Raw genomic sequence first — 15935 nt, forward strand, 5'->3', positions numbered from 1 at the left:
TTAAAACCAAACTGGTCTGCATTTTGAGAAGAAAACAAATACAGGGGGGCAGCAGAGGTGGTAGCAATGAATTTGGTTTGAGAAGATCAAGGGAGGCTTCCTGGAAGAGGCAGTCTTGAACATAAAGATATAGTTGGACTCAGGTCTCAAAGTCTGAACATACAATATAGTAGAAATAGAGAGCAGTGGTAGGTGAGGAACATGGAGAAGTTCACAGAAGGCCTGACTATCTAGCCAAGGTGTTGCCATGAAAAGCCGGGCCAGCACCAGAGGCCTGACCCAGGGGTCCAGGCTCAGACCTCAGCGACTCCCTAGCCCATCTCAACACCAGTGTCCTCCAAAAACTTGGGAAAGCTTCCCCATAGATGGGGCCTGGATGTGTGTGCCTGAGTAGGGACCTAAGGCCTCCCCTGTCCCAGTGAGAGGGTGGGATGTGGCTGCCCAATAGGCAAGTTGGCGCCAGGCCTGGCAGAGGCCTCAGGCACACAGGCCTCAAGTGCCAGCTTGGGTGTTGGACCCTTTGTCAATGTCTCCACCACCTGTGGACCCTCAAAAGCCCAGACCCCTGGCCAGGAGCAGAAATGGCTTTGAGTCATGTCATAGGGTCAAGCTGAACACCCCACCCCCAGCCCTGTGCCTTTGAAAAGGAGGCAGAAAAGCCAGCAGAAGAAAGGCAAGGAGGAGGAAGTTCTTTGTAGTAAGTAAAAGCCGCTGAGAATGGGGCACAGGCCAGGGATCCAGTTTCCTGTTTATGTCTCGGCACCTTAGCTCCAGGTTCAAATATGTAAACTATCTGCTGGCCGCTGGCTGCAGGTGTGTGTGTGCTCCCAGGCTGTGGAGGCAGAGGTGGCCCCAAATGCATTCCTGACTCTGGCCCCCCACCCTTGATGAGCCAGGAGACAGGCAAATTGCTCAGGGTTAACCCTTCCCCTACCACCAAAACGGCTGTCAGGCTGTTCTAGGGGGCTCTGGGGTCAGTTGGGCTTGGAGTGCTTGGAGGACCCTGGCGTGGTACTAATCTTGGTGCTTCATGTTTATTACCTCTGACCTTAGAGGCAACCTGAGTCAGGGGGTATCCAGATCCAGGGTCTGAGCTATGTCAGGAGGATAGTGTTGGGGCTCTGATGGGGGGGGGCATCCAGAGGAGATTGTCTGGAAGTGGGGTGCAGGTTCTGCCATGGACTCTGCTGATGGCATGGTGTGTTCCCAACATGACCACTTCTTCCTGGCACCCCTAGTTCTCGGGCTGGAGGGTACCATCAGCCAGTGCTTATTGATAACTTTCATTTCCTCACTGATCCTTGCAGCCCCTACCCTCCAGAGCTTTAGCTCCCCATTCTAGACACCCCCTTCCTATGAGGGGCCTGCTGAGTGCCTGGGAAGGAGTTCACCACGGGTTCTCCTGTCCCACCACCTCCCAGCCTCCCAGTAGCCTGGTGCTGACTCACTCCCAGCCCAGCCTCCTTTCTCCTTGCCACTTTCTCTCCAGAGAATGCCCCTTAGAACTAATTTGTGGTCAAAATCAAGCTCTTGCTCCCACCCAGCTCTAATCTTCACTGGACTGGTGCAGCCTGCCTTGCTGCAGCCCTTTCTCTCCCTAGGCCTTGGCACCCCCCTCACCACAGCCCACCGTGAGGTACTGTGACCCCCCACACCATTTGTTCTGCCATCAGCATGGCACAGAAGCCTGCTTCTAGTCCTACCTCTCAGGCCCCCACACCACAGGGGACCCCCCCCGGGAACAGCTATCCCTGCCTCTGACCCCGAGCTGTTAGGGCTGTAGCAGACACTCCGTCGTCCTCCTGCAGTACCAGAGTCCCAGTTATTTATGTCAGGGTCGCCTGGATGAGATATCTGGGGGGAGACTCAGGCCCCCCACACCTCAGAGAGGTGCTCTTCAAGGAAGACCCAACTTCCCTCACTGGGCCAGCGGTGAGGACCCCCAACAGTTCTGACACCCATGAGACCTCAAGATAGTGAGGTCCTAGGCCTAGGATGGAAAGAGGCTGTGGCCAGCATGGGCACTGAGTGGAGGTCAGGAAATCTGAACTCTGGAGGTCACCAGATCCCGCTGCCAAGACCAAAGCCTCTCAGCCCTCGTTGGACCACCGAAAACTGTCAGCCTGGTGTCTGTGACTTCCCTCTGTCACCACTTCCACTCCTTGGGCTGGTCCCCCAAACACCATCATGGGCTTGTTCCCTTCACCCGCCCCTCAGATGTGCCTGTTCCCCAGGCCTGGCGCCGTCCCCTTCCATCTGCTCTCCTGGGCAAGCGCCTCCATTCGGGGCTCCGGCTGTGTTCCACATCCACGGCTCACTCCTCTGCCCAGACCACTACCCGGGGATCCAGCACCCAGACTCGCCACCTCCTGGCCTCTCCACCTGACCTGAGGGACTCGGGTGGCCAAACCCGAGCTTGCCCTCCTCCCACCGCGACCCGGCCCCTCCCGTGTTCCCTGCCTCGGAGAATGGCGTCACCAGCCACCCCAGCTCCCGAGCTAGAATTAGGAGTCATCCAACACACAGTCATCCTCAACACCTCCCTCTCACCCCCACATGGAATTGGTCATCAACTCCTATGGATTTCATCTTCAGAAAGAATACCCAGCGCACCCCCTCTAAGCCCCCGCTGGCAACGCTGTAGGGCAGGACCTCAAGCCTCTCTGATTCCCACAGCTGCCCTCTCACCTACCCCCAGTTCATGTTCTATACCCACCATCGCCAGCAAGGCCTGTCTGAAATGAAGTCTGGAGTGTGGCCCACCCCTGCTCAAAATCCTTCCATGGCTCCCCATTGCCCTCAGATAAAATGCTAACACCTTATGCGGCCTGCAGGGGCCTGCCTGTTCTACCATTCCCTGCCACATTCCCAACACTGCCCACACCAAACAGCCCATGCTGGCCAGAAGTAGCTTTTCCTTTCACCCAGCAAGCTTTTCCTGCCCTCTCATCAAAATCCTCCATTTTCTTCCTGGCTCACCTCCTCTGAGAAGTCTTCCTTCCTTGTTCTTTCATCAATAAATTGTAATCTCCTATCCCCTCCCCAGTTTCCATGGCACTTTGTCTGTCTCCGTGCGATCCATCTGCTTGCCTGTCTGACTCCTCCCCTAGACTTTGAGCCTCTCAAGGGCATAGGCTGGTCTTGTCCATCTCTGTGTGCCCAGCCCTGCCGTGTGGAGTTGGCAGCCAGAAACATCTGCGGAGTTGAGGGTCAATCAAATTGAAATAAGAGGAAAAAGCCTTGAATGGCAGCTCTGTCCCCAGGCCCTTGCTCCTGAGGCCTCAGCCACTGTCACCGGAGCCTTCTTACTGTCTGCTTCTCCCCCAGGATCCCCTCCTACCTGCTACCCTCAGCACGATGGGGAGTCCAGAGGGACCTGGGTCTGTGACAGCCGCTACTGGGAGGGTGAGGCCTTGGTCTCCATTTGGGCCAGCGCTCTCCAGGGAGTGGGCCGAGTGGGCCGTGGCCCTGGCCCCTGGGTCCTGCGCCGCGGTGCTGAGCAGCCTCTCCGATTTTAATGCGGGCCTCAGTGCTTCAGTGAAAGCCGGCATGGGAAGTTGCTAATAATGGCACTAAAATAAAATATGCTACATCTGTTATGGGTAGCAGAACAAAATTAGCTGCTCACACCTCTGACATCCAAGATGTCTTAACTTAAAATACTCCTTGGCTTACTTTACATCATTTACTGATTATATTTAAAAGAAATACAATTTTGCAATTACTGTTCTTTCCAGCGTGATATCTATGCATCATTTTCCTTTTATGTTTATATATTTCTCCTTCATTAGTGCAGTCTGAAGGGTGATTAGGATTCTTCAAACATTTTACAGAGGTTAAACGTTGATTAAGATTTAATTATTACTGTAAATAGCTTGGAATGACATATGGTGCAAAAGCCTGACATATGTGCATTTGAATAAATGAAGTGCTATTTCCCAGGATGCCTCAGTAGCTGTTTAACAGCTTTCCCGAAGGGTTATGTTACACCTCATGGTAAGATTGCTGGGATGTTATATTTTGTTGGTTTTTGCAGCTGAAAGCTAAGAACAGTTTTCCAGTTTTTTAAAAACATTGAATATTTTAAATACCTAAATTGTTTTGCACAAATTTTTGCTAATTTGTCTAACTAGGTTAAACATTTTCAAAAGCATTTAGATTTTTAAGCGTGGGCGCTGTGCATTGTGTCAGTGGCAGCGTGGGGACAAGGGGAGCTGGTGGGGTGGAGGGGACTCAGAGGCCAGTAGGAGTGGGGAGGGAGGAGGTGGTTTGAGGAGAGGGGGTAGGGAAGAGACTTGGGCCCTGAGCCTAGCTCTTGTCTCCTTGGTCCTTTCAAGTGGCCAAAGCCTGGGTTTTGAGGGACCATGGACTACAGGGGATGGTCCCCCTTTCTCCAGGAACTCCATCATGCCCACCAGCTCTAGGCCACACCAAATTCCCTCTTGTCTGGCCTCTGCTGTGCACCTGGGTATGACAATTCTCTGAAGGTAGAGCCAGCCTCTGGCACCTTCTGCCTGCTCCCCTGGGTTGCCATGTTTGACAGCTTGCAGGTACCTGGAACCAAGCTCAGCTGAGCTAAGTTACAAAGGTCTGGTGCCTCCTTAACTCCACCCAGGCCCGTTGCCAGACTGGGGCCATCTCACACAGGTAGCACCTCCTTCCCTTCACCTCCTTCTGGCTGGGGGCTCAGGCATCCCCAAGGCTCAGTCCCTGGAGCTGCGGAGGTGATGTCTGAGTTACTGTGGAGCCTCTGGGGGGACTTTATTCTCCCAGTGCCTTCTGTACCTCATCTTCCCACTCATTTACTCAACCCTCCTGAATGTCTACTGTGTATTAGTACGAGGCTTTGTGGATGCAGGGTGGAGCTTGCCATCCAAGGGGGGACAGGAGTGGAGAGAGGAGTGACCGCTCCCCCCCGAGGCCATGTGACACAACTCGGGTACAAGAAGTGCAGGGAGCCGTGGGGACCTGGAGAGGCGGCCACACCGGCCTGGGTGAGGGACGGTGTCTAATGCCGAGACCCAGAGGATCAGCCGAAGACGAGGGAAAGCAGGGTGTGGGAGAGGAGAGGAAGAAGTGGCAAGGGGTCAGCTCTGGCAGACTCAGGGTAGACTGAGAATAAGCTGGCGTGCCCATGTCTCGGTCCCAGGGGGTTGGCAGAGAGGGGTAGGCAGGGGCTGGGTAGCGCAGGAGTCTGGGCTGGGTCCCGGAGGGCAGTGTGACCCCTGTGGCTGAGAAGGCTTGCGCTGCGGGTGAGGGCGCCAGGGCACAGGCTGAGTGGGCGAGGCTTGAGGGGAGGGGGGGCGAGGAGGCGAGGAGGCCCCTGGGTCTCTAGCCAAAGCACTATAGGTGGGGGTGTGGGGAGCCAATTTGGGGAGCAAGAGGTGATGAACTCAGTTCCATCTCAGATGGGTGGAGTTTGGACGCCTGTGAGACATCCACGGGCAGGTCTAGCCGGCAGCTGGTGGCAACCTGAGCTCTGGGGGCAGAAACATTGTGGGAGATGCCTCAGATCTGGGAGTTACCAGTTGTCACCCAGGGGTCTGTGCAGAGAAAAGGTGAGACCGAACCCTGGGGACCCTGAGGGTGTCCAGCCGATGTCACATGAAAGAGGCCAGCGCTGGCCTGGGAGGGAAGATTTTCATATAGTAGAGTGAAACCAGAAGCCACGTTTACTGTGGACGGTAATGTCAGCGAGAGGTGAGGAGGGGGCGGTGTGCAGACAATGAAGTAAAGAAATTTGCCGTTGGGGGGAGAGACCAGGGGTCTCTGAGGGAGGGTTGGCTCCGGTGGGGCAGAGGGAAGGCAGGTGTGGAGCAGAGTGTGGACTGAGGTTGAGGGTTTGAGGTTCAGGGTTCCTTCTGGTGCCTTCTGATTTTCCCTCAAGTAGGAGGAAGGTGTGTAGCTCAGGGTGAGTGGGGAGCTGAGGTCTGAGTGACTGAAGAGCACAGAGAAGCTGCGTGTGGCCTCTGAAGGATGGGAGAGGGCGTTGACAGTGTGGCTGGGGGCCGGGGTAGGAGGTGCGACAAGGCAGTTGCCAGCTGCTGTGCGTGTTCAGCCAGAGTCAGGGACAGTGAGTTCCAGTGGTCTCTAGCAGGTTCAAGTGGAGCGAGGCGGATACATGCTGGGGTCCCCCACAGCCGGGCTTCTACCAGTCAGGGCTGGAAAGGCCTGGGGGCTGCAGAGCGGCTGAAAGGATGACTCCAGTGCCTAGGTTCAAGGGAGTGATGTGAAGACTGGGCTGCTGGGCATTTAGGGACTCATGTCTTGGTGGTCTCAAGGCAGAAAGGGAGAGTGCGTGGCGTGCTGGAAAGAGAGGAGACTATGGCTTCCAACAGGGTCGGGGTTTGGCTGTGGAGCTGGGTGGCACCCTGGGTGGTGACCTTGTCCAGCCAGCAGCCCTGATGGTGACTATGTGCAGCCCGGGGGCAGGTCCCTGCAGAGAAGGACGACACAGAACTCAGAGGCCACAATCTAGGATGATCATCTGTGTTGACACACTGTCAGAGGAGGCCAGACCTGGGCTGGAAAGGATGCTGCGAGGCCTCGCCGGAGGGTGGTAGAGGGTGGTAGAGAAGGTGTCAGCAAGTGGCACATGGGCTCACTCAAGGGGTGGTCCTGCCTGCTACTCAGCCGCGTTCACCCCTACTTCCCACTCCCCTCACCGTTTCTTCTCTGTTCCCGCTCTCTCCTCAGATCGAAACATCCCAATTGGAGCCTGAGATTGCCCGAGCCACCAGCAGCCGGACAGTGGTGTATAACAAGGGGCTGTGAGTGGTGGCAGGGGGGCCTGGGGATGGAGCGGTGTCCAGGCCGGGGAGTTGGGGTGGGGACCAAGTCTTCTGGATTGCACCCGCAGGGAGGGGCAAGCTGACCCTGCCACCCGGGCCCCCTGGGGGAGCGCTGGACCCACAGTGGTAGGGAGACTAATCTATTTACACGTTAATATAAGGGAGAGGAGTTCTGACACATTTCCTATACAGAATAATCAAGTGCATTTCTGGGCCTTACCTGGGGTTGTCAAAACTCTACTCAGCACAATTATGTGTGAAGCTGAAACATTTGTAGAGTGCCCACAGGATAGAATTAGGATCCTTTTATACTTTGGTTTCTTTTTTATTTTTTATCAGAAGCAAGTCTGAGCCTTGGTTGCAGCTGCCCAGCTGCATTAGGTGGGGCAGTGGGGGTGGGAGTAGGCCTAGGGCCGGGTAGGCTTGGTGGCTGGGCTGGTGGATTTAAGATATGGTGACCAGGCCCGATGGCTCACTAGCTGGGCTGGGGAGGGGACAAGGGGTGGTATGCATGTCACAAGATGTACCAGCTATGACTAAGGTCGTCAGGAGGTAGCCCAGGAAATCATGGAGACCTGGAGACCCCTGGAAGATTCTGTGAGCGACTGGCTCTGAACTTGGCCAGACTGCATCCATGCTGCACCTGTGGAAACAGTCCCTCTGCACGAAGCCCAGTGACAAGGTGGGAATGAGGTCACCCTTCATGGAGCCCTGATCTACTTGAGGCTCCTGAGATGACTTCAGCTCCAGGCAGGAAGCCCGAAGAAGGAAAGATGTTTGGTTTCCAGCTGCTATAGGAAGATCTTCTTTCCAGTCCCCGAGGCCACCTGCCCCACCCACTGCTTTCTGATTGGGGGTGCAAGGGTGTCTTGTGCCTGAGAACTCTAGGCACGTAGCTGAGAGGCAACATCAACCTAGGAACAGAGGACCCCAGCTCCAGACTACCCGGCTGTGTGACCTTTGACAAGTCTATTCCCTTCTCTGAGCCTCTACTCCCTGTCTGGAACCAGAGGTCTGGATCAGGAGTTCTTAGCATTTCTTCCAGCTAGAGCTCATTTTGCCTGTCTTGTTCAGATGCTGGTCATTCCAGGCACATCCCCAGTGGGGACATAGACTGGGAAAGGGGCGGGCCCCTTGGGGAATGGCCAGCCGTTGGTCTGAGAACCTGGACCTTGCCCTCCTTTATATGTCCCCACATACTGGGAGCACTTGACCTTTGCCAAACACTTTCCAGTTCTGAAGGAGGAAGTATCATGGAGGCCTGGGCCTGGGTGGGGGGCCATGCCCGCATGCCCTCTCTCACGATGCAAGGGCCTCCGAGGACCCTTCCTGCTGGCCCTGTCTCCCTCTCATTGGCAGGCCAGCAAAGTGGAGAGAGCTCTGCTGAAGAAAGCAGGGCCTGAGGCAAGGGTGAACAAAGTAATCCCCTGGCCTGAAAGGTCCAAACAATGGGGAGCATGAGCCTCAGTGCACCCCTCACCTGAACTCAAGTGGAATGGAGTCCTTGACTTGCACCTCCCCGGTGACTCCACCTGAGGAGAGGTCTGGCTGGAGGGGATGCAGGCACCTGCAGGGAGAGGCTGGTGCAGGGCAGCAAGGGTGTGGCCAAGAGGCTCTCCCCACCCCTAGGGCAGGGGTAGCTGGGGTGACGGCCTTTCACAGGAGTTGACACCATGTTCAATCCACAGTCCCTGCTGCCCTCACCTCCCAGCCAGGTCATGGCACCCCCAACTAGCTCTGCAGGATGCTACCCTAAGGGTCTTCCCACTGTCCCAAGGAGCAGCCCATGCCCTCCCCCACCAACCCCTGGCCTTCAGGAAGCGGAAAAGACAGAGACCAGCACAGAGGACAAAACTGTAGCAGGGAGGATGCCACAGAGTTGGAGGGGCATGTTCATGAGCTAATCCCACCACAATGTGAATGTGCCAACGACGGGGATTGGGCACATCCGGGTTCTCTTGAAAAGTAGAGGGCTGTGTCCTTCTCTGCTTCAAGTTCACCCTGCCCCTCCTTTCATAGGGTCATGTTCTTGTGCACTTTACTTTGGGACCAAAATTGCCTACTCCAGCCCCTGTCCCCCACTTCCAGAGGCCTGGATTTGGGGTTTCTCCAACTTCCCCTCTGTGCTGGCTGCTCTAGCCCTGCACTAGCCCTGTGGACTCAGCATCTCATAAGCTTCTTACTTTGTCTCCCAGATGATTTCCAGTCATGCTCCCAAATGCACTCTTAGGTGAACCCTCCTGTAGGGGGCAGGATGGGAGGTGACAACACCTCAGGGGGCCATGCTGCAAGGTCCCAATCTGACTGCAGAAAACACCGCGGGAAACTCTTAGCTGACATCCACCCCTACTCTGAGGCCTCATAGACAGGTCGGTTCATGACTGGGGAGAAGGCCAAGCCTGGACCCACAGACAGAGTAGGGCTGGCCAGCAGTACCAGAATCCAGGACACGCCTGCAAGTGGTTCTCCAGCCCTGAGGTACCTGCCTGACCCTCCTCTGGTCACTTAAAACATTCCCTCAAGCTTGGCAAGGCCCTTCTCCCATTTCCAGAGAGCAATTTGAGGGTATAGGGACCAAAAGCCCAAGATGTCAAGATGGTCCCTGAGTCCAGATGCCCAATGGACCCTGTTCCACTTCCTGATTGTGAGCCAGCTTATTTCCTGTGTGGGGGTTCTGGCCTGTGAGGAGGATGGGGTCCTGGGAAGTAGGAGGGCCAGAGGACAGAAACAGTGGTTCTCCAGCCCTGGGCCATGTGAGTGAGGCACCAGCACACAAGCCTCATGCACACCCAGGGGACTTGGTGGTAGCTTTTTAACCTTCTCAGAAAAATGTCTGTCTCTGTGATTTACCTAATACTAATGCACTGTGGGCAATAAATGATGGATTTAAAGCACCAGAACTTGGCCTTGTGAATTATGGGCTGGAGCAGTGGCAGTGTGGAAAGGCAGCAGGACAAGACAAAGGCCACCTGTGGGTTTGTAGAAAGGACCCCAAGAAAGATGCAGACCCTGGCTCCTGAAGGCCTCGGGCCAGCTGGGAGGCCCAGAGGGAAGGAGAGAGGGAAGGATGGAAGAACTTGTGAAAGTGGGACAAAGGGGGTGAGTTGAAACTCCACAAAAGGATCCCTCTTTGTAGAGTAGCTGCTGAGAGCTGAGAGGACCCCACCACAAGGAACTTGAATAGTCTAGAAATTTTGGTAGATTGTCACCCTGTTTATACTCATGGGACTGGGTGAGGGGAGAGGGGAGGGACGGCCGGTCCTAGATGTCCTGGGGCCAGAAGGGGCTTCATGATAAGGCTTGAGCCGAGTAGAAAGGGACCTGGTGCCCACAGTGTACAGGACCGGCCCCAAGAACTCTGCTGCTTCCCACCTCCTCACAGCCCGCAGAGTCAGGTCTCATGCCACCCTCAACTCTATCTAGTTCCTCCTTTTCAGGCAGCCCCAAAGTAGTGAAGGGGTGAGGCTGGACCTCCCAGCACCTTCCACCCTGCAGGGAGAAGGCGTGACTTGCATGCAGCGTGCTGTGTGAGAGAGGGAGGTTATCACGGTGGGTGGGGTCAGCAGCCCAGTGGACCCTCTCATGAATGTTTCTTCAAGCCATTCACTCCCTCCATCTACCCATTCAGTTGACTGGCTAGTTATTGGACATCATTTCTGAGCCAGGGCTGCTCTGGCAGAGTCTAAGTATCATAAGCTATGAAATGCCGAGAACAGCAGTCACTGCCCCAGTGCAAGGACTGGAGCAGCCAGTGGAGGTATCCAGATTCTTCTCATGCACCTCCAAGATGTGAGGGGCTGCTGCCTCCCCATGCCTGGGGTGCTAGGCATCTCTAGGCGAGTGGGTGGGTGAGGAGAAAGGGACAGGGGAGAGGTCTGTTCTTGGTGATACCTCCAGGTCAGGGGCCTTCTGCTCAGTGAGAATTTCTTTGCTAAAAGCCCCACTGGCCACAGCCCCCATCCGGGCGGAAATCCTTGACTCTCAGAACAGACACAAATCCCTCCTGGGAGCTGTTTGTTGTTTTTAGCTGGTTTGGGGCTCAGCTCCTGCCCAGCCTGGGGATCACTGACACTCCAGGAATGCAGCCTCCCCAACCAGCCCTCAGCCCCACTGCTGGCCCCTAGGGCCTCCCTCCTCCCACTCCGGCCATGGTTAGGCACGTCAGAGTGCTCAGGGGTGAGGGTAATGACGAGGGACCTTCTCCCAAGGCCCTAAGGAATTCAGCCTCTTTTTCAGAATGGAGTTTACCTTTGTTGCCCAGGGTTGCTGCTGCTCCTGCCATCTCACCCACCCCCTGCCACTGATTAGCACCCCCAACTGGCAAAGTCTCAGCCACCCCCTATTAGATCTGACCCCCACATGCTTGTTTCCCAGCAACACCAGGTGTGTCTCAGGACAGTGGCTGAGAAGTGTTCATCCTCCAGGCCCAGCCTGAAGTAGCTGCTGGCAGCCTTGTCTAGGGCCAGCGCCTGGGTCCTTCTCCACCAGGACGCCTCCTCAGCCATAGAAGTATCTGGGTTCCCACTTCACCCCAGTCCCTCGCCTGGTGGAGGAGTAGAGAAGGAAGGAGAGAAGGTGGGGCAGATGAATGGACAGACGTCCACTCTTGGCCCCAGGCAAACACAGCAAGGAAGTCAGGGAAAGGAGCTGCCCTCGGTCCTCTTCCAGTTCACATGTGAGCAGGGCACTGCTCGCTCCAGGGATGAGCCATGAGCCTTAGGATTACAGAGAACAGGGAGCTGGAGAGGTCATGGTCGGCTACTGTGGGGCCAAGGACAGCTGGGCACCCCTGGAGCCTTTCAGTAGGGAAATGAATCCACATGGCAGCAGAGCGGAGGTTAGTGAGGATCTACGTGAGACGCTGGCAAGTCCAGCTGAGCTACCTCTCTGAAGGTCAAGGTGAGGAAGGGAAGGTGGGGCCTGGACCAGGTGGTACGACAGGGATGGAGAGAAGTGGAGAGCCTCAGAATTGCTCAGCTCTTGGTGACTGACTGTGGGGAGCATGGCTGAGAGGAATCAAGATGGCCCTCCCCCCCACCCCACTGGGCACATGGATGGCAATGCCGGTTCTCCAAACCAAGAAACAGAGAAGGAAGCGCAAGTCTGCAGAGGTAACGCATTCTATTTTACAAGTTTTTAGAGGTTTCTATGAGACGACCAAGTTGAGCTGTTAGGAGGCAATTGCGTGTGCTTGTCTGGAGCGCAGGAGGCAGGTCGGGATTGGTGGGTTGCCATTTATTGAAGCACCTGGAGCCAGTTAAAGGAACTCCCCAGCATGTCTGGGGGGGGGGGGCAGGGAGGAGCCCCCATCCCTGAGGGCTGGGCAGAAACAGGAAGCTGTTCAGAAGGCTTAGCCACAAGAGAGGTGTTTGGGGTCAAATTGTGCCCCCCAAATTCATACATTGAAGACCCTACCCCTGGTACCTCAGAATGTGACTGGAGGTAGGGTCTTTAAAGAGATAATTAAGGTAAAACGAGGTCATTAGTGTGGACCCTAATCTGATGTGTGTGGCGTTCTCATTAGAGGAGATTTGGACACAGATGCACCTGAAGAACACCTGTGAACACAAAGACGGCCATCTGCAGGCCAAGGGGAGAGGCCGCAGACAGAGCCTACACTGCTGACCTCTGATCTCAGACTTTGGGCTGTGAGAAAAATAAATGTCCATTGCTCTAACCACTCAGCCTGTGGGACCTGCTGTGGCATCCCTAGCAAATTAATATGAGATCAGAGGAAGGCAAAGGGAGCATGGGATCCCAGGGACACGGAATGAGAATTCTTTGAATAGGAGGTGTTGTCCGTGCATTTAATAGGGGGCAAGAGTAGAAGGGAGATGACCATCAAAGCATGTCCCCCAAGGACCTGGAGAGCATGGTCACAGTGGGGTGTGGGCAGGGCAAAAGCCAGACCTGAGGAGTAGCACTCCCTGACTGCCGGTTTAGATAATTCTTTAAAGAAGTTTGGCTGAGTAGAGACATGGCAAAGCACACAGCAGGACATGAGGCTCAGGGAGGGCTTTAGCACGGAGCCTCTTAGGGAGACTTGGGCATGTTGAAACTCTCATAGGCAAGAGAGCGAGAGATGTGAAGGCAGGAAAGAACAACCCAGGAGTGAGGTCTCTTGGGGTGGGGAGACTCCTCCTTGCCCAGAAGTCTTAGTGGTAGCAGGAGGCAATGGAGGGGGTGAGTCTGAAGCAGGCAATATGGATCTGAAGGTGGGGCGAGGCCAGGCTTTCTTCCGGGCCTCCCAGCGTCACTCTGTACCTTTCTCCACTTACTCTCCATCCTCGGAGGCTGCTCATGCTGCCTGACTCCCACCTTTGGGAGTCTCGAACAGGACATTGGAGGGTTGGAGGAGAGTGATATTGGGGGGTTCATCCTCCTGGCCTTCTCTGCAGTCTGTGGCTCTCCCATAGCAGCTTCTTGTCTGGGTCCCACACCATCCTCTCCGTGTCCTCTCCTGTACCTTGCCTCTTCAGGGCTCCTCATTGTTGGGCTACTGCAGTCTCTTGGTTTCCCCAAATTTGTTAATTGTTCCTTTATTAAACTCCCCTCCCAGTATCCTGTCTGAAGGGACAATCTCTTTCCACTGGTCCTTAGACTGATAAGGTGGTTCCTGTCATGCTTTTTCTCTGAAGATGGAAGTAAGATCCTCTGCTGAGGCAGGAGAGGGTGACAGTTTGAGATATTCCCTGCAGAGAATGGAAGTGACTTTATCAACAGAGATGGGACCAGAGCTGAGGCTGGGACCTCAGACCTCAAGGGGCGCCATCTAGATCGATTGCCTGGTGTCCTCACAGACTCAGCCACAAGGGCAGGTGGGAAAGTGATTCAAGTAGGCTTGCTATTTTGCCAGGTAGGTGCAACTAAGGAGCTTTTGGGGATATTGGAGGAGAGAACAGAGTGCCAATGAGCTCAAAGCGTGCATGGAGGAAAGGTGAGCCAGTGCGCAGGAAGAAGGTGTGGTCTAAGAGGAAGGACATCTGAATGCGTGATTGAGAAAAGCCCACAATCCTGGGCTGTGATGAACCCTGCGAGTGGGTAATGATGGGGACAGCAGGGAATGAGAAGTTGGGATGCTGGGTGAGTTCGGGTGCTGGGGTGCATGTAGATTCCCAGGTCTTGGAGGACAGGAAGGCCATAAACCAGTAGCCACAGTCTTTCACAAATGAGGGGGTGTGACCAGGACAGGCAAGCACACATGGCCCACAAGCACAGCCACACACCCACACACACCCACACAGTCACACACACACACCCCCACAGCCCTCCTAGACTCTCCCAGACACCCTCACATGCACTCACCCTCACACACACCCCAGACAGCAGATGGGGCGCCCGGGTAATTGGTTAAACCTGTTCCCGATGTCTGGCTCCGCATTGGCAGCGCCCGTCTGACAGGAAAGCTGGCTGGGCCCGCACCGCTCAGCCTGCTGGCCTCCCCGCCCCTCCCCCTGCATGACTACCCTGGAATAGGGGCTCCAGGAGAGGCCTGCAGGCCCCAGCCTGGCTCCCTCCTGTGCAGAGGCCAGTTCACTTGGCAGGGGCCCCACCAGGCCCTGTGGGAAGCAATCTCAGCACCTGTGAGGAGAAGTTGGTGTAAACAGAGTGCCGAGATGCTTAGCGCCTGAGCCATGCTGCTGTGGAGGCCATGGGGACTAACCCCAGAAAGTTCTATGGGTAAGAGGGTGTGGAAAGGACCTTCTCTGAAGGTGAAGATCGGGGCTTAGGCCATGAGAGTTAAGAACAGCTCACCTGTGTTCCCTCTAGTTTACCCACATGGGACTTGGGGTGCTCACAGGTGCTCATCAGTACCTCGGCCAATTGGACTCTGCAGGGCCTAGGAGGCCAGCCCAGCTGCAGGGAAATGACCAGGCCAGGCTCACACAGGGAAGGCCTGGCCGCCTAGCAGCTCCTCTTCACTGGTGTTCACCCCTGCAGGGTCTTGTCTCTAGGGGGAGGAGCGGGGTAGGGAGGGGAGGGAGCCTCATTCCTCGGCTTCTTCTCCCCTTCCCGGCTGCATCTGTGTCTCTTTGAGAGACTCTTTGGTTTGTTCCCTGGAGAGGACCCAAAAACTCCCAAATTAGCAAACCTGGCAAGCCCGCAGCTCAGAAAATAGTTCATCCTGATTCCATGTTTTTCAGGCTCACAGAAGCCTTTATTAATGAAGTCACAACACCAATATTTACCGTCTGCGGGGAGAGGCACAACATGGGGGACGGATGAGAGTGCAGCGGGGACTCCCGCCCCGCCCCGCGCAGGCCTGGCCTAGGAAGATTGGCAGGTTTCCTTGGGCCCTTTCCAGCCCTTTATCTAGATGACAGGGGGTGCTCTGCTGTGATCTCCCTGTGCCCCCTCCCCCACGGAGGGAGAGAGAATCTTGAGAGGAACAGCTCACCCCCTCCTTTGCCCCTCATTGGAGCCCAAAGGATGCCGCCTCTTCTCGCCCTCACCCTCACCCTGCCTGGGCATATGTGCTCCCCAGAGGTTGCCCACCTGCCTGGCAGCAGACTTATCTGGGATGGGATTTTCAAGATGTGAGATATTCACTTTCCTGGCTGATGCGGGGAGGGATATTGGGATGGGACAAAGCCCTTTGGTTTCTAGTACTGCCTGGACTCAGGGGAGCCCAGAAAATGTCAGCAGGAAGACCTCTGTGCTTGAACCCCTGCATGTGTCTCAGACAACAAGGGTGGCCTTGGGGCATCTTCCCTGTGCCTTCAACAGTGGTCAGGCCCCCACAACATCCCAGGTGCCAAGACAAGCAGAAGTAAAGGCAGAGACAGGGGTGACATTGGTGAGGCTGAAAGGAGGGCACCTGGAGGTTAAGGACAGGGAAGAAGTGGGGGCCCAGCGGAGGGCTTAACACGGGATTTGAGGAAGACAACCTGGCTGGCCACCTCCGGGAGGTCCTGTTGGAAGTGGGCCTCCTCCTTGACATCCACACCAACCTCATGCCTACTCCCCCACCCTCCCTCCCACCTCATTCTCCTAGGAGCCATGCACATGGTTTCCCAAGGGAGAAGAAACTGTGGCTGTCTGCCAAGGTGGGTGATCCTGGAGAACAGGTGAGGAGATGAGACAGCTGGGAACGTGTTGGGCTGGAGGGACTGAGGGGCATGGAGGGCAGCTGGCTTGGTGGGT

At 55.6% G+C, this 15935-nt stretch overlaps 1 protein-coding gene across 5 annotated transcripts in view; it reads left to right on the forward strand.

Annotated features, from left to right (window-relative positions):
- Positions 1-6928, forward strand: part of SFXN5 (sideroflexin 5) — a gene marked incomplete at both ends in the record, with an annotated part of 107423 nt that extends 100495 nt beyond the window's left edge. For all 5 annotated transcript variants that reach the window (XM_084234331.1, XM_084234336.1, XM_084234337.1 and 2 more), the window contains one exon: positions 6697-6928. In XM_084234331.1, the coding sequence (XP_084090457.1) occupies positions 6697-6774 (78 nt within the window). The remainder of the gene's footprint in view (positions 1-6696) is intronic.
- Positions 6929-15935: the final 9007 nt, after the last annotated feature.

The sequence above is a fragment of the Talpa europaea genome, assembly GCF_964194135.1.
Source record: "Talpa europaea genome assembly, chromosome: 6".
In the NCBI taxonomy this organism is placed as follows: domain Eukaryota; kingdom Metazoa; phylum Chordata; class Mammalia; order Eulipotyphla; family Talpidae; genus Talpa; species Talpa europaea.